This window comes from Pezoporus flaviventris, unplaced genomic scaffold (genome assembly GCF_033815535.1).
Source record: "Pezoporus flaviventris isolate CSIRO_AGI_PZ_B2104156 unplaced genomic scaffold, CSIRO_AGI_Pfla_v1 ptg000002l, whole genome shotgun sequence".
Lineage (NCBI taxonomy): Eukaryota > Metazoa > Chordata > Aves > Psittaciformes > Psittacidae > Pezoporus > Pezoporus flaviventris.
This window is the reverse complement of record NW_026892550.1, coordinates 5,793,996-5,812,226: the sequence shown is the minus strand read 5'-3', so window position 1 is coordinate 5,812,226 and position 18,231 is coordinate 5,793,996. Positions and strand designations below refer to the sequence as shown.

Below are 18,231 nucleotides of genomic sequence, written 5' to 3'. Positions count from 1 at the left end.
CCTAACTGCCATAAGACATCCAATGACAAGTGATCTCAGACTGAAATTGCTCTCACTTCTATAATCTAGCTTTTACACAATAAATGAAAAAGAAGTAGTTAAGTAATTGTATTTAAAGTGCAGTTGATGGGCATATCTTAAAGCCAGTTCCAAAGACAGAGGCTGCAAAATAAGTCCGCAGTCTTTTAGGTAGCTGCAATTTCTTTCTTAATTAGAGGTTCAGTGACAATCTCTTTCAAACTGTTCATTTGTCACCCTTCTCAGTAGGCTGTTGTTCCTCTGTCATAGTATATAATCATATTGACCATATTGGGTTAAAATCCAAGAAAAGTATCTTGATTTAACTAAGCACATAAATACCTCACAAATACATGATTCCATCCTACCTGACTGGTTCCTGCTTTCCTGCGTGAGTTGCTTTCCTGGATTGAGGTAGTATTGCTTCAGAGTTCCTATGACTCAAGCATTAGACTCTACTTAAAATTTTTGGATTATGTCCTTTCCTCTGCTTCTTTAGAATCTGCCTTTGAGAACTGGAGATCCTTCATAGTGGTAAATTAACTGTATCCAGGAGAGCATAGTGATACCTTCCATCAAGGTGCTGAGGGCAGCCTAGCCATACAAATGCAGTTGTATTATGTATGAGTCTGGAACTATCTTAACCATTTTAATCTTGAAGATGTTATCAGCATGTTTCAATGTAATATTAACATCTTTGATATCTGCAAATTGTGTTTATTCCCCCTAAAATAGAATACAAACCCCAATGCTGGGTTGCCAGACACCATGTACAATGCCAAAGTATGTATCTCAGAGGGTGAAAAAGGCGATATCCTGACTACAGAACCATCTAAGAGAAGTTGATGAGCAATTCTAATCACTGAAGTTTGCATTTGAACTCCTCTTAGAAAGCTGGAACAGAATGACAATGACAGCTAGTGGTCCAAAGTCCATACCTGAAGGTACCTGCTAGATAAGTAGTGTTCTTTGAAATAAGTGAGCAGGATTCACTCTTTTCAAGTGGCTGTGGTGCCCAGCTTTTATGTAAGAGCTATGTGACTGGGGACGACCTCACTTCAACTTTTTAAATCTTTGAGTATTCAACTCAACATCTCTCTCCTGCCAGAAGAATACAAAGAAAGGTTAGACTTTGTGTGTTGCATCTGAGATTCTGTTCAGCAAATATTGTAAAGTTGAAATAATTGGATTTGTTGAGAGATGATTTAGTAAAAACACAATAAAAATTTACAAGTATATAAAAGGTTATTGCAAAGAATTGGATAGAGTGTGAACTAGGAATAATGAGTGGACTTACCCTGTTGTAGGAGATGTTTCAGTTAAAGAAATCTTTTGAATACTAAAGGTAGATAAATATGGAGATAGGTTACCTGTGAAGGCTGTGGAATTTCCATCACTGGAAGGAATGGGACAATTAGACAAATATTTCCGAGGATAGCTGAGGGGATTTCTCAGACTCTCTCACAACTGTATTTTTATGACACCATGATCTTATTGCAGATACATTCGGTTGGAAAGGGATTTCTCTATTTCAGTCCCATCTGGGGGCTTGTTTTTGACTTAGTGATTCTTTAATTCTGTTTGTTAGTAGTAGCTACAGGGACAAAAGTCAAAGATTTATGACTCTCACCTGAGTATTCTAAATAAAATAGTGAGTACTTTCATGTTTGCTTTCCTTTTGAACTCATGAATTATGCTTTTTGATGTTTTGGGGTGGCCTGTGTTTTGTGTGCAGTTGGTTGGGGTTTTTTTGCACAATAGTCCCATTTCCATGTGATCTGGGTGGACACTAAAAGTAACTGTGGCCTTGCAATTAGAGCATGCTTTAATTATATGTCACTGGGAGGCAGAGTTGTGGATATGAATCCTGTCAGGTGAAGAGACAACTGAGTTACTGTCCCTCAGCAGCTGGGCAACTGTTCCAGAGTGGTACCTCTTCCATTTTATACTAGAAAAAGCCAGAAACTCCAAACCTGGTAGCCAGAAACTGTCAATATAAATAATGATGTAATCAGTTCACATTTCCTAGATTGGGGCCTCAGAATGGGTCTGTGATGAGCATGTGCATAATGTAGAGTTTTGGGAGCCTATTGAACTGTGAGGAGAAGGGAAGAGTTCTCTGAGGTACCTAGAGAATTCAAGGACATCCAGGATTAAGGGACCACATTTCTCTGTGAGATTAAATCAATGCAATCTTAATCTAGAAACATTTGTTAAATGATGTCTTTTCCAGGTAAAAATACTTGTTCTGTAGATGATATTTACTATTTGAGAAGGGGAAAAATTCAGAAGGGTCTTTAATTTACAATGTGATCTAATTGTGAGCATAAATCTGTTACTCCTGTAAACTATGTATCTTCATTTCTGTGAGAGCAGGAAGGTAATTGTTCCTGTGCGCAAACTTTTTCATGCAGTGCTAAATTACTTGTGCATTTTCTGTCATATATTGTGTGTCGTAGGCTGTCTGTTGAGCCAGTGTACATCCAGTGTCATGAAATGCACATTGGTCTGTGCCTCAGAAAAATCCCTTTATAGATAAGACAGTTGGACAGCTGTGACTTAGTATTTTAGTTTTTATACTCAAGCTCTTTTCAGTTTGGGAATCATAGCATATGAGTCAGAGAACACACAAGAAGTTTACCTTTATGCAGTTTTCCTGATATTCTGCAGCTAAAGAATGAGTAGAGAAATTTTAATAATCTCTTTTAAAAATACTTATATAGTATTACATAGTAGGGGAATACCTGTAATACTATGTAGTAGAGGAATATCTATAATGCTGCCTGATATGCAGTATTAAAAGATAATTACCTGAATAATCTAGTAACTGCCACCATTGCCACATGAAAACATTCTCTTCAAACTATTGATTTCTACCTAAAAGCTATAATTTAACATGTACACATTAACTGCTGATGGTGAATTAGGGTAACAAAGTAATTAGTGGGTGCTCTTTAAGGGTGATACTTACTCTGATTGTACCAATGAAAAGATGATTTGTGATAGTTGTGTACAATGCATGCACTCAAGGCTATGGTTGAAAGAAGGGTGGGGAATTTGATAGTGGTCTAGTTGCTCCTGTTTCACTTTGAGGTCTGAGTTTGGTAAAATCAGAACCACAAAATATTCCCTTCCCTCTCATTTCCTTCCTCATATCATGCTTTTAGTGCTTTCTTTTGTGTAATAATGGAGAACAGGATGAATACATGATCCTCCAGGTACTGAATTTACTTTCTAGTAGGTACTGAGTCTGTGTGGCTTTCAGAGAGTTTAAACAAATGGCTGCAGAATAAGAGGACAATCTGTTGCAATGGCTGTTACTATCTAAAATAAAGAAGTTTGTAGCTATAATGGGATTTGTAAATACTTTAACACTAATTTTTTTTGAAAACCATTCCTTTCCATGTTTATAGTATGGGCTTGGTTGGCTGACGCTTTAGGACATGAAAGGGTCTTCAGCTGACAGTATCCTTGCCAGAATCAGAGTAACTCGAACACTTAATTTCCAGTAATTTTCAGAACTGCAGGCTGTTTATAAAATGTACTGAACACAGAAGTCCATCTCTCCTCAGCTGGAATCATGGTAATACTTGTTGTGAACCATTTTGGTAAGAGACAAACATGCTAATTTTGGAAATTGCTCGAGAAAAGTCCTAGAGAGAAACAAAGTGCAAAGCCCAGGAGTACCTGGGATTGCCATAACAGAAGTACAAAAGTTTGGCAGGTTGTTTTTTTTTTTTTTGAGTATAAAAATAAATAGTAAGTTAAATGAAAAGACCACAGTGCAGAAAGGTTTGGTTTGTTCTTCACAAATGGTCTTTCTCCAGGAAGGAGGGTTATCTTATTTCTTCAGCACTTGCCAAGTGAACTGGTTACAGCTAATAATGGCAAGGTGAGCGAAATTGTTGTGCACTGGCAATTGATACAGTGGGAACTGTGGCAAAATAGGGACTCTTGTTTTTCCAGCCACTTGGCAGTTCAGGATACTTCCTGACAGTAGCTCTGTCTGTTGCTGTCCTGCCGAGTTCTGAAGAACACAGGAAATAAGCAGAGGTATTTTGGATATTCCTGAAATAAATCAAAATAAGTCCTCAAAAATAAGTCCTCATGGGCTGAATTACAGAAAAAGATAGTGTACTGCCTATGTTTGAAAAAGATAAGGTCAAGTATGCACAAATGCTTAGCGGTAGGCTGACTAAATATACATACACTTGCCCATTTTTATACAACCTTGTCTCAAATGCATTCTTTGTCTCAAATAGATCGGAGATTCATCCTCAGCAAAACACTGTCTTTTTTTAGGTCACTTCATATAAATGTATGGTATTGGAGACATTGAATTCAATAAAGCTGCTTACTCCCCTAAGTAGCAAGAGCAAAGGCCAGTTAATCAAGAATGAGATAAATAGATCTGTAGCTAAATGGGTTTTAAACAGCTATGAATATTTGTGCTTCTGTATTAATTTTAGGAAAATATTATCAATATGCACTAGAAAGAGTCATTATTAATCAAGAGCTGTCACCTGGGTGTTTGTTAGGTGATTAGGGAATAATGAAATAATCATGCTCGCCCAGGTGGACTTCTACCAAGAAGATAGGAAGAACTTTCTCTCTCCTCCCATCCCTGTTGGCAGACATGTGGTTACAAGATGTAGCCCCAGGGTTACACAGCTCCCTTTTCCCCAGTTAGAAATCTCAGTTTTATTCATTATCTAAATAATGAGAGGGTATCTCTCATCAGGACTCTTAGAACTCCACCTTTTTCTAAAGACTTTTTAGGTAGTCCAGGCTATTTCATACACTTCCAAGCAGGCATTAAAACATGTTGTCTTTTGGATTAATTTCTCCAATTTTATGAACTTAAGGTGTAAAATTAATTTCACTTCATACATTACAAAATAATGATTTTTTTTTTTTTTTTGATTGGGAGTTGCAGTGAAGAAGAGACAGTCTGTGCCATTGAGCACATACAAGATCATGAAGCTACAAAGACAAACTACAAGCATGCCTGCTCTGTACCTTGAGTATTTAGGGTTACTTCTATAATCCTGCCTTTGAAGAGCATGGAGTTTTCATGTGTGTCATATGGCAGTCCTCTTAAATACATGTAGCTGAATATCCTTGCTGGAGTCTCTATTTAGAAATATATGACTGCTGTGATCTTTCAGGTCTGACATTTGGCTGTGTAATTCAGCCAATACTGATTCACTAACTCTGGAGGTCTTAAACTCAGTGTCACCTGCTAGGAGTCTCAGTAAGGGTTAACATAACATTCCCTTAATTTTCATTGCATTACCTGCTTTTGTAATACTGTTATTTTTAATTTGTTTCAAAGCTTCTGCTTATTTTTCTTTTGTGAAATAGATTCTGAAGAAACAATTTTTGTGGTATTTTTAACTGAGTAGTTGTTAGTCCTTATCCATCACCTCATTGTTTATGTATCATTTCTATTCTGTTCAATGGCTAAAATACCTCTCATTGTTTATCTTGTATCTTTTCCTTTTTTTTTTTTATTCAGAGTATTACTGATAAAAAGTGAGAATTTGTTTCCTATCTGCAGTTTAGAGAGACACAATTACAATTAGAATGGGAAGGCAGCTCTTTCAAATCAAATCATATTCTGGGGCAGAAGGTCTAATTATGGAGATACTTCTCATTATGAATCTGGTGTTTAATAATAATTGATTTGGCAAAATATCTGTGAGTGAGGCTGAGCCACTTGCAGCTCCTGCAGCCAGATCATTGTAGGTTTATTCGGATTTATGAGGTACCTTGGTATAAACTTGTATTCCTTTGAGAATAAATGTGGTTTCTTGTGGTAGGAAAAGATGCAGTGACAGCAGTTGTTAAGAAACAGAAACATTCAAAAGAGGCACTCTAAGAAAAAGTAAGACGGAATATCTCACACTGCTGGTGAGTGCCTTATGCTTGGTAAGAGTATGCCTGGTCTTACACAGGAGTGTAAGACTAGAAGAAACTTTTTGGTCATGAAATTGTTGCAGGTGACAATGTCATAAACTCCATTTTATAGATTGGCAGGCTCTTAACTTAGAACTGGTTTTAACCTACATAATGCCATTGAAGAGCTGTTGAATTCCCCATTCCTCTTCTGGCTAGAAACCTCCTCTTGCTTTCTATTTTATATTTATTCCTACAGTTTATATACCCAAATTATTCCTGCCAGTATTGCCCATTAACTTTATTAGCTCTCCTTGCAGTGTTTGCTTTGTATAATACTTCAGGAAGGCAATGAACTGTGTTCTTATCCCTCATTCTTTAAGGAAGCAAGACAAGTTCTGTCCTGCTATTTGTCATCAAAATACCTTAGTGGACTAGTATTGGGGTCAGCTAGTTATGATGACATGGAACTCCATGTATGTTCATCTGTATTTCTTCTTGGTAAGAGGATGAGCCTCTGTGGCACTGAATTACTGTCTGACTAAGCTCGTTCAGTTACCAAAGCCAGCTTTTTAGCTAGCTCTGAAATCCCTGCACCACAGCAGTCTCAGGAACACTTGTATCATGGTCCAGAAACGTAATTTTGGAACAGCCACAAAACTGGGCTAGCAGAATGATGGATGAAGCAAATAAATAAGCTACTTGAGAGGCTAACTTTATTATAATAAATTTAGTGCCAGGCATGTTCCTGATTGCTGGCACTCGGAATCTGAGTTAGTAAATTGGTCCCTGTCATGGCCATGGCTCTGGACCAAACAATTCCTGGACACAGTTCCAGAATTAGGATGGGCCAGGGATTATTTCCACCAGGCTGCTGGGTGCAGCACCATGTTTGGATGGTAAGACAGTTTTAAAGTGTGGATATGCAGTGTTATTTTCCAGTTAGCCACAGTGCTGCAGAATATTAATGGGCAGTTTAATTTCTTACTGTTGACATACTTGGTGGCTCTTTTCACATGATTTATTTCCTCCCCACCCCATTTGGTATTCTCATATCCTATCCCCACCAAATTCATGTTTCTTGAGTGTGGTAACCAAACCAGATAAAATACCTGGTTAACTACCCCAGGCAAAATTTCACCAGTATATTGTTCAGCTGTACTAATATTGCCCTGTCATTGCAAATAGCTGACCTGACACATCCTGAAATTGCATTTGTTTTTTTCACAACCAAACCATGCTGCTTCCTACTTGTTCCATTATTACAACTTTTCTGTTTTTCTAATTCCCCATCCTTTATTTCATAAAAAAATTCCATACTTTAAAAAATCTTATTTGCAGATAAAATAGCTTGCAGAAAAGCTATCGTCTGTTCTCTAGACTCTGTGAAAGGGTTTATTTCTCAAGCTCTGCAGCATGTAGGGGTAGGTTCACAATTACTATGATCTGGAGGGGGGAAATGGTTTGAGGGTACTATCTAATTTTGTTCCTCTCTGCTCTGTTGGAGAAGAAGCTGTGAAAGAGCTTGGAAGACAGCCTTCAGGATCTCTGAATATTGTATTTCTGTTTCTCTTTTCTGTCCTATTATTATACTCACTTTGGGATTAGGCAGCGTCTTATATCTGCTTGAAAACATTGTAAAATCAGCTGTCATTGTATCTTTGAGTTATGTCTCCAGTTTTGGCCTAGGAGGAGTATTTGGCCTGGTATGTTGCTAAAGGTAAAGTTCATTGCTTTTACTTAAATTTCTATAAGGCTGACAGATTAAATCTTTGTTCTGCAGAAGCATCATTATTTAAATCAGACTTTTTTGTATTAGGCAAAAAGCACTAATTCTAGAGAGGTTTTCATCCCTCTCAATAAACATCGCTTGTGAAATATGTCTGTTTCTTAATGGATGATTGCACTGTTACATTTTTGCATAATAAAAGAATTGTACTAAAGCATACTCCTCAAAAGATTGTGACAGGAAACACTGGGAAATGATGGCATTTGGAAATATAATGTGCATGATAGCTGTAATAATTGTTGTCTTGCCTTTGGAATACCTATGTTAGGTAGCTCTGCTTCCACAAATGAGGGTTTAAATATATATATATTTGAATATTTCTGTTGAGATATAGGAGACAGATCTAGTGGTTGGCTTGTGATAGTCAATTATTGCAATATGTTTTTTCAAGGAACATTCATGTAGTAGTTTAATAAAGTTACTTCTCTCTCCGTGTACTCCCTTCTACTCCCTCGTTCTATTCCCCCATCCCAAATGACTGTAAATGCTCTTGGACTGTAAATGCTGAAATGTAGTGAAAGGGAGGATGTTCGGTTTGCCTCCTCAGAATCAGAGTCTTAAAACATTTTAAGCTCTGAGTTCAACACCTCATGGATGTTGGTGGGCGATATTTTAACAGTTTTACTTCTGTAGCAAAGCAATTTCTATCTGTTTTGAAAGCTTGCTTGCAATAGTTGATATTAATCAAACTTAACACTTGTCTTGTTTTGCACTCTGACAGACTGTCTATATGTCAGCTTATGGAAATTCCACCTTATAGTTTACAGTCCCTTGGAGAAGTGCAGCTGTGGTGTTTGTTTAGACTTGCAGATAATAAGGCGGAGGGAATGAAGCCTTCAAGAAGCATAATGGCTTTTGTTTTTTAGAAGAGCTAAACAATAGCTTTAAATAAACCAGGTTGTTAACTACAAGTTTAAACAGACAGCTTAATTTTATGCCACATTGGAAGCTTATTATTATTGCACATTAAATGCGTTTTTGGCATTCTAGGATAAATGAAAAATCAAGTTTTAGAATTGTCACCACCACAGCTAACGCACAAGCTGGTGAAAAAGCAGACTCTGAGGAGGTTGGACAAGCCTCCCTTGTTTTGTGCTGTCTGATAACATTTGCCTTTGCTAATTCCACGGGGAGGAATTTTGTGTATGAAAAGCTATCTCCAAATAGTCATCTCCTTCTAGCGTGACTTTGATGAAATGCTACATTTTATGAGCACACTCCAGAGCTTAATAATATGTTTCCATTTATTTCATTTAACTCAATTAACTTTAGTGTCAAGCCAGATCTTGATGAAATCAAGAATGCAAAGGCAATTCAATCTTCACTTTTACTCTGCCTTTAATTCTATGTGATTACAAGCATAATAGACGTTTAAGCTGCAAGAGGTGTTTTTAGTGAAGATTGAAGAGATGGGATATGAAGTATCGCACCCCTCTCTGCAGAACTCATTTATTCAAGACCCTCATATATAGCATGACTGATTTCTTCCTCTTTTGATTGCCTTGGAAAGATATTTAAAAGTCTGCTGCTTATTTTTTTCTGAATTCTGTAGATGCAGTTTGATGTAATGTGACATCTTCTCCCTTCTTTCCCTGCTTTTTTATAACCTGAGCAATCTGTACATTGTTGTAACAACGTTATAGCTCCATATTTTGTTCCATGTAGTATCCGAGATGGCAGTTACATCATCTTTTGAATATGTATTAAGAAGTCTGTCTCCTTCTGATTCACTTTTCTGGTAAAGGATGGTCTATCTATCTGTTTGTAAAGTTATGAGACTTCTAACAGGCCCAAATGAGTAATTTTTTGATACTTTGCTACAGCTACTTGTATCATGTCCCAAAATGGCTTCTGTTCCTTCTTAACTATTTGTAGCCTCTTACAGAGAATCTTGGAAAGTATATATGATAAGTGAAAAAAGAACCCTTAGAGCATTGATTTGCATTTGATCCCTGACATTATCTTATACAAATGGCCTCTGATAAATTTTGTCATCCCAATTTGTACAGACCCCTTAATCTGTTTACTTTTATTCTTTCAGTGATGGGGCTCATCACTGGTGATGTTCACACTGGCGTCTGAAACTGGGAGTTAGTTGCCCTGACTTCCTTTTATCCTGTGCTTGTAGACCCAAAGACCCTAAAATAAGAATGCCCTCTATTTAATTAATTCCTTCAACAATTGCATGACTCAGAATAAATATCAGTTGTCCGTGTAATTCACTGCGTAAGAGAGGCTACAGGTGTGAGAAGAAAGCCCTTCTTTTTTGTTCTTACAGGACTGAAGGAGGGAAAAGGTGAAGGTTGCAGGGTAGGATGTGCTCTTTTAAGCACTTCCATCAATGTTGGGGACTTTCTGTTCTAACTGACAGATGTCCAGAATTGTGCATTCTTAAACAAAAACCTCTAAGTGACCTTTTTTGTCAAGAGCACTGAAAATGAGTGTGATCTAATTTACCTCTTCAGTATCCATTTGCTGGGATTTCAATATGCAGGTAAATATCTTAATAAAGATAATGGATCACTTTACTCTCAAATGAATCCTTCAACAAATTGATACAGATGATAGCTGTAATTTATGACATGACCTTGTTACGATTTCTTTATCTGTTTCCCTGCTACTTTAAAATAGAGCAACAGGAGACTTCTGGCCCACAGAGCAATCAGCAAAGATGTATCTTTATCTTCTGTAAAATACGTGAAAGCTACATATCATGCTCTTTAAAAGAAGGCTGAGGAGTAATGAAATAAATCTTCATTCAATGGCCTGTGGAGGCAACTCAGACAAAATAAATTATTTTATGATTAACTGCTGATAGGACTTTTAAAATCCTAAAGTGCTTTCGGAGTCTTGCAAAAGAGTTTCATAGGGGTTATAAAGCTTTCTGTGGTGCTAAATAGATATAAAACAAATTAAAATGCAGTTTGGTAGGGTGGCATATGAAGAGGGAAAAGAGACACAATGACAAAAACGTTAGCTATGGTATAGCTCAAGCTGACAGTGCCATAGTCTTTCATTCAAGGAAGTTAAGCACAGCTAAAAGCTTTCATAAAACCTCTAAATAAACAAAACAGTAATTTAAACTCCGAGTGGAAGGTTATGACCCTCCACCCTTTGTGCTTAAGTACATGAAAACCCTATATTTACATGGGAGATCCAAGCTAGACATTCTCCAACATGCGCAGTATCCACTAGAAGACATTTCTGCCTCTCCTGGTGCCAGGGTGGAAATAAACACAATATGAGATGGGGACCCCAAAAGAGAAGGTGATGTGAGGAATCTGATGTACTGCTTAAGGTATCTCAATGCCCTAGTTTGTTGGCTCGTTTATTGGTATCTATCCTTGGGTAAGGAGCTCCTTCATGTTATTCTGTAACCTTATATCTCACTTACACAAACCAGGTTACAATAAAAATGTGAATACAACCAGTTAACATAACATCTGAATCAGACATGAGAAGTATTTAGAAGTGACATAAAGAAATAAAAATCAAAACCAGCTTAATAAATAATTAGGTTGCATTAGAAAGGTCTGTCTCCAATAGCTATTTACCTGCTGTTTCCCTTCTGACAAGATATTAGTCTGCATTTCAGTCTTGTAGATGCTTCTTTCTTTTTTCTTTATTTCCACTCCTCTGGGCAGTCCAGACAAATCTCATTTTTCATCTTGATGTCTCTAAGCTCTTATTAGGAAGACAATGTAGCTACTTTTTTGTGCAGAACACAGTTTTGTAAATACCTCATAATTATAGAAGACATATATATATGGTTGTATATGTGGTTTTCACATTCGTATTCAAATTGTATATTAAAACTGTGTATTATAAAAATATCTAGATGGCCTAATTGTATGTACTTTATGCCTGGCTGTTGTTTGAGATGTAAGGCAGAGTAGTGACAGTGGCTTCAGGGAAACTGTTAACCAGCCTCTTCCTTTTCTGTATTTTATAGCAGATCAGCCAGGCAAAAGTTGTTCCAAGACTGCTTTCTCATATTACCTAAAAATATCAGAGACAACTTATGCCTGAGCCTTGTCAGCATTTTCCATTAGTCATGGAATAGCAGCTGTCCAAAAAATTACTTATTCTTATGCGTTGCATTAACAGTGAACAGACTATGTTATGTGTAGCTAATCATTTCCATATGTTTAGAATGCTCACATACACTCTGGTATATATGCTGCTTGCTTTAGTTATAGCAAGGCCAATATAAGTAAAAAAGTAAGCTTCCAGAATTTACCTCCTACGTGATCTGTCCAATGGTGATACCACTGTAAACTGAGGTTTGCTAAAGCTTGCAGTTGTCACTTATTGCATCAATGGTCTGTACCAGTTTTGTATGCCAACACAAAGTTCCAGACACAAAGTTAGAAAATATACAACCCTCATCTGCTCTTAAATAGCAACAAGTGATTAAAAGTGAGAGATTTATATAGTTCACTGATGAAATTAAAAAAAAGCTGTAAAAGCAGTTGGGTGAACAAATGTGTATTCACTCATAATATCCACTCATTTATTGGACATTAATGACCATGTTTAAAGTGAGTTTAATGGCAGTCCATCTCATTTCCCACAGCAACAATTCACAGCTAGGACCTGGATTAATTGGCATATGCAGGAGAGCAGCCAAGAGCTTTGTGGCTATTATGACTGAGCTTAGCTTGGCTGAGATGTAGTGCAGATCAAGGCAATGCAAGACTGCCAGATATTGTGTTTGAGAAGTTTGTTCTGCCTCTTCCTGTACATAAACAGAGGACTTCCGTCACCATACAACATTTCCCAGAAATGCTGAAATGTCTTATCGCATTCTTTCAAGACTGATTTCCTTCCATTTCTACCTGTTCTCAAAGCTTTATTTTGGCATTGCTTAAACCTTATGCAGCTCTTACAGCCTTTTTGATTTTTTTTAATAGTTTTTGTACTTCGTGCTCCGTGTGCTCATTTCTGTGTCCTACAATTTATGTTATTCCTTTCTTTTTTATATTCTGTGCAGGGTTAAAACAAATCCACCAAGAACTCTGTATTAAATGTGTTATTCCAGTTTATAGTAAGCTTTTCAATTACAGATATGATTACCGTATTTCTTGGGTGTAAAGAATTTTGGTATTCATATGTTTTAAAGACTTAAGACTTAAACAGAAGCATCTTTGAGATGTCCATTAGACCTCATTAATATATGAAAATGTATAGTTTATTTTGGAGAAATTGTGGAAAAAAATCAAGATATTACCTCTGAAAAAGTAATAAATTCCATGTGCTTGTTCTTAAGTTTCATACTGCACTGTATGGTTTTACTAAGAATTTAATCTTTCATCGCTGTTTTGCTACAAATGTTTTCTCCCTTTTTTTTCACTCTAAGAATTAGGCAGCTATTCCCTTTTAGGCTTCCAGCCCAGTTCTTAGTAGAACCACCTTTTTAAAGATTTTATATATCTCTACTCTCACTATCTTTGTCAGATTCTCTGCTGATTTTGGCTCTAAGTTGTTTTGGTTTCCTCACAGGCCTTTCCAGATCATTTAGCTCTGCTAATTCCTTCCAGGAGTAATGAAATTTCTTAACTTGAACATGTCTTGCAGCGCGGAAGTCCATTCTTTATTCCACCTAATAGATGTGTATCGAGTAAAGTACTATAAAGCAAAGTACCTGCAAACCTGTACTAAATGAAGAAAGGTAAAGGGAAAACAAATTAGAGATGTGGAAGTAGACTGAGACAAGTAGGCAGGCAAGGGCAAGAATGTAGGAGGTGAAATATTGCACATTTAGAGATGGCAAGTCAGGAGGGATTTGAGGATGATGGTCATATTGATTACAAACTTGAACAGTGTATTTGAAGCACTAATGAGAAGGATATCATAAAATGGAAAAATACTTTTCATGTTAGAACTAATAACTGCATATGTATTTTCTGCAGGACTTCAGAAATCATGCTGTTTCCACAACAGAACCACAGCAAATTGTTTCTTCCCTTGAACCCTTTTTTTGCATCAATTTCTCTTACACCATATAAGCTTTCATCCAGTTCCACCAGATGTGCATACAGTATTGGGTGAGATGAAATCTGCCTAGGTGTCACTGTCTGGGCCCAGCAACTAAGGCTTTTTTATGCCCATTCAGCTTCCTTTTTCAGGTTCATTTGAAAACAGTGCATCTCTACTATAGATCTATTTTACATCATACCAGAATTCAACAGTAAGTATTTTCATGCTTTTCATAGCTTGCTTAGTGATTGTAGCTCAGAAAATTCTTACACAAGTAGGCAGATAACAGCGTCTCCTTTTCAGTACCATGGTATTTCATTATGAGTCCAAAGCCAGACTTAAAGTTTTTAAATTTAAATAGGTTCTTATGGTACACATTAAAACAAGTTAATTATCACAAATACAGCTTTGTTTGTAGAGAAAACAGGCTGAACAAGAAGCCTCACTGAGGGTTTCTAAAATGGCTGCTGCATTTCTGGGAAATTGCACCCCCTCCCCACTTCCCCCATTTTGTTATTCAAAGGAATAAGTCATCTTCATCTCAAACTGCAGGGTTGCCACTCTGTATTACAGAAGGCATCAAGCATCCTAGGTAGAAAACAATCATTGTCAACAGAAACTGAAAAATCATTTTCATCATTGGAAACAAAAAGGAATAGTTTTGATTAATGAGTTCTGTTTGCTCAAGCACTTGTGATTTATATGGCAATTTCATACCTTATTATTCCGGATTCTTGAATGTGGTACATAAATTTACCAATATAGAGTGCTAGATGTAATGCCTTTCTGCCAAGTGCTCCTATTTCCCAGTAGGACGTGTTGGCTGACCATTTTAAGTGTTATATTAGAAGAATTATTTGACATAAAGGTCTGAACTTTTAATTGCTTCTCATGTATTTCATGACTACCAAAGGTCAGGAAATGCTAAGTGACTGATGTGATTGCCATGATCTCATGATGTGTGTGCATCTGCACTGATAATTGTTAGTCAAAGTTTTCTTGTGATTGCTTCCTATGGAAACATAAGATCCTCTCCTGATGCTGCCTGTTGTGATTGCAGCAACAAGTCTATTTCTGTTTATCCAAGTCAGCCCTGTCAAGTGGAAGTTTGGATAATGCAAGTTCATCCTTAATATCCTAGCAGTGAGTCTCGCTGTACACATAACCAAGTTCTAGTGTCCCCTTTCACTTTTAAAGCTTCTCTAGAAGCACCAGTCCCTCCCAGCAAGACTCTCATCTTGCTTCTTCCTTGGTAACATGACCTGGTAAGAATGTATATTCCTCTAAAGATCTCTATGACTTCTTACCTGCTGTGTTCTTTCCGTTATAGCTCTTCTTTCTCAGAGAAGAAGTAAGCGACAGCTCATCCACCTGCTGATCCCTTGGCTCTCAGTTGTCTCTAGCCTCACAGTTTGAATCTTACTTCACTGACTATTGCTGCCCTGCTACCTCTTGCCTTCTCCAGGCCTCTAGTTCAAATTATGCAGTATTATGAAAGCAATATTACATTTTGTACTGTTTCCCTAGTTTCAGCATTCTCTGGTCTTGGTTATTAATCACAGATACAGTCTCAGGTAAGATCTACTCTCTTATTAGAGTCTGTTTTCCCTCCTGCTTCTGGATAGATGCTTTCTCAAGTGTGTGTGTAGCTTAAAGCCAGGTTCTTCAGGAAACTCCTGTGGACTTTCTGCCAGAGGTTGCTTCAGGAAATCCTTAATGAAGTCTAGTTTCCTAATTCTGCACTTATTAGCTCCAATTGCCACTTTGTCCTCTTATTCAGGTGCATTTGGGAATCTCAACCTGCTTTATTCAAAAGACCCATGAATTTTTGACCTACCATAACTAAGAAGGCAAATTGTAAGAGTCTCCAGCTATAGAATGATTGTCTTTAGTGTGAATAGTCTTCATTACAGATAGAAAACACTATGTATTAGACTATCCAGTTCTTCATGTTTCTCAGCCTAAAATGAGCAGTGTAAAGTCTATTTTATCTTTAGCCAAAGACCTTTTGCCCAGTGAAGGTTTAAATAATATTAAATTTTATTTTTCCCTTAAAAAAAAATCTGTTCTGCAATAAGGACTCGCTCAGATCTGATTGCACTCAAGGTCTACCTGCTTATAATTCAGAGAGCCTAGTTTTATCGGCACTGTGCATAGGTTTGGCTAACATTCCTGTATGGGCCAGGCAAGCAAAAATTTGTGGCTCTAGATATTCTAGGTACTTGAATAGCATAGTAGTGGTGCAAGGCTCTTCTTGAAGAAGACAGACAGAAATATGCCATTTTCTCAAAGCTTGTCATCCAGACTTTCATGACAAAACACCTTTCATGGCCAAACACTCTCATAACAAAGCATAGCAAACTTTGCTTTTAAAAATGCAGCCAAATAATCATGAACAGGCTTACTCGCAAATTGTGTGTATATCCTCAAGTATCTCTTGTAGCAATTCATCTCTAAGTTCTAAATACGTTTTATGTAGGCAGTTGTTTTCAGAGTATGAGTAGATGATCGAGGTTTCTCCCAGTGCGCTTCCATTTAAACCAAATGTGTTTGAATTGTCAATAATGTTGGCATTCTTTCTGAAGCTACATTTGGATAAAGAAAAGCATAGATGGCACATACTTGATGGTTGCAGAGTCTTAGCTTTTTATTTGCAAATTGCTAAATCTGTCACCCATTTTGTAGGACTGTTTACATCAGTTAGTTGTGAATGGGAACCAGAAAGGTTAATACTTTGGTGGAAGTAAACTAGCTACACTCTTTAGTTAAAAAGCAGCTGTTTTATGAAGTTGTTTTTTGTTGCTGTTTTATGAAGCATCCTTGTGGAGCTCTGTAAGATATCTGGAGAGATTCAGCGCATGCTTTTGTCAATCATTATTCTTGATAAAAGGTTGGATATTCCTGTTAGTAAAATATTTGTTTAAATAAGCTTTGGGTCAGACGTACACTTTGAGTCTCTATATACATCATGTCTTGAAGAAATGCTGTTGCTGGAAAGATTTAATTTTTCTCCTGGGTCAATAGTGAATCCTTTTCATCCTAAAGAACTAATAATATAGCAGTAGGATTTTCCCAGCCCAGAATTTGATTTAGAAGAAATGAAGATGAAGATTAGAATAGCTTCATTTACTATGGACTATCATCACCAAAATTTGTGAGGAAATTGTGCGTTCCTGGCTGAAGAAAACAGTCCTTAAGTGCTTCTGATCATATCTTACAAGTCTTTAGTTATTAAGTGGTTATTGACTTTAAATATATTTTCTGTGGGGATAACAAATTAGTTTTAACTGAAAATGTATAGGGTTGGTTTGTTTGTTTGTTTGTTTAGGAAGGGGATTCCAAGTGAACAAGTGCAACACGCTGATAGAGAGCAAGCAAAGCGTATAGTTTACGCAGTGGTGTATGGAGCAGGTAAGGTGCTACAGTAGATATGTACTTCATACATAATTTATATAAGTAGACTGAATTTCTAAAGGTGAATAGAAGTTTGACAAGTATTAAATTTTTATGTTTACCAAGGATTAAATAATTGATAAAATTAATAATTAATCAATTACATTACCTAGCCACTATCAAAATTATCAAATTAATACAGCCACATTGCCATATACAAAGATTACTCTGATGTATTGATTTGCTGCTGGTGCAACTGAAGCATTTGTCTTTCTCTAAGATTAGTTTGAGTGGACTTTGCTTTCTGTCAGTGTATAGACAGAGATGAGAATGACTTCAGTGGAATTAGAAGAGCTCTAATATTGTCTCAAAACACATCTATAGAATCACAGAATGGCTGAGGTTGGAAGGGATCATTGGAGGTCATCAAATCCAGCCCCCTGCTCAAACAGGGACTTCTAGAGCCCAGCACCATGTACTGATAGCTTTTGAACTGTCTTCAAGTATGGAGACTCTGACAACCTCCCTGGGCAACCTGTGAGAGTACTCTGTCACTCTCACAACATAAAAGCGTTTTCTCACTTTAGATCTGAATGTTTGCTGCCATTTCTTCACAACTGCAGAAAAGCTGCAAAAATCCACAGCTACCCATTGTACCTAAGTCCTGCCCAGGTCCTAGATAAGTCAGGACATTCTTTGTACTTTCCAAAACTACCTGCCATTTCTTAAATGATGCCCAACTGTCCTTATGCTTCATACCTTTTCTGGGAACACAGCTGTATGTGTCTCATCAGCCTACAAGCACTTGTGAAGTTGTTCTAGTGAGCAGCTAACTAAACTTTTATGTAGGTCTTCTGGAGAAATCCAAAAGCCCTAAAGAAGATGAGTATTTGGAAAACTCGTTTAGGAAATGAGAGCCCTAGGATGCAGGCTTATTTAACTTGGAAGCACTTAAAACTACATTTGGGTTCCTGAGTGAGACTGCTTTCTAAACTGTCTTTTTGCAGTGAGTCATCAATAGTGCTTGAACCAAAGGCAGAGCTGGCCAAGGGCATTCAATTTATTGTTTAGGACATTCAGCTGGAAAAGGGAGAAAAACACTTCAATTTCAGTTCTCCAGAATATCTTTTTTTTATGTGAAATGTGTGCGTAGA

General features: G+C 37.0%; 1 protein-coding gene across 7 annotated transcripts in view; it reads left to right on the top strand.

Moving 5' to 3' along the window:
- Nucleotides 1-18,231, top strand: part of POLN (DNA polymerase nu) — a 95,575-nt gene that overhangs the window by 44,237 nt on the left and 33,107 nt on the right. For all 7 annotated transcript variants that reach the window (XR_009745889.1, XM_061467340.1, XM_061467316.1 and 4 more), the window contains one exon: nucleotides 17,013-17,095. Coding sequence is in view for 6 of the 7 variants with exons in the window: in XM_061467340.1 (XP_061323324.1) it covers nucleotides 17,013-17,095 (83 nt within the window). In the remaining variant the exon portion in view is untranslated. The remainder of the gene's footprint in view (nucleotides 1-17,012; nucleotides 17,096-18,231) is intronic.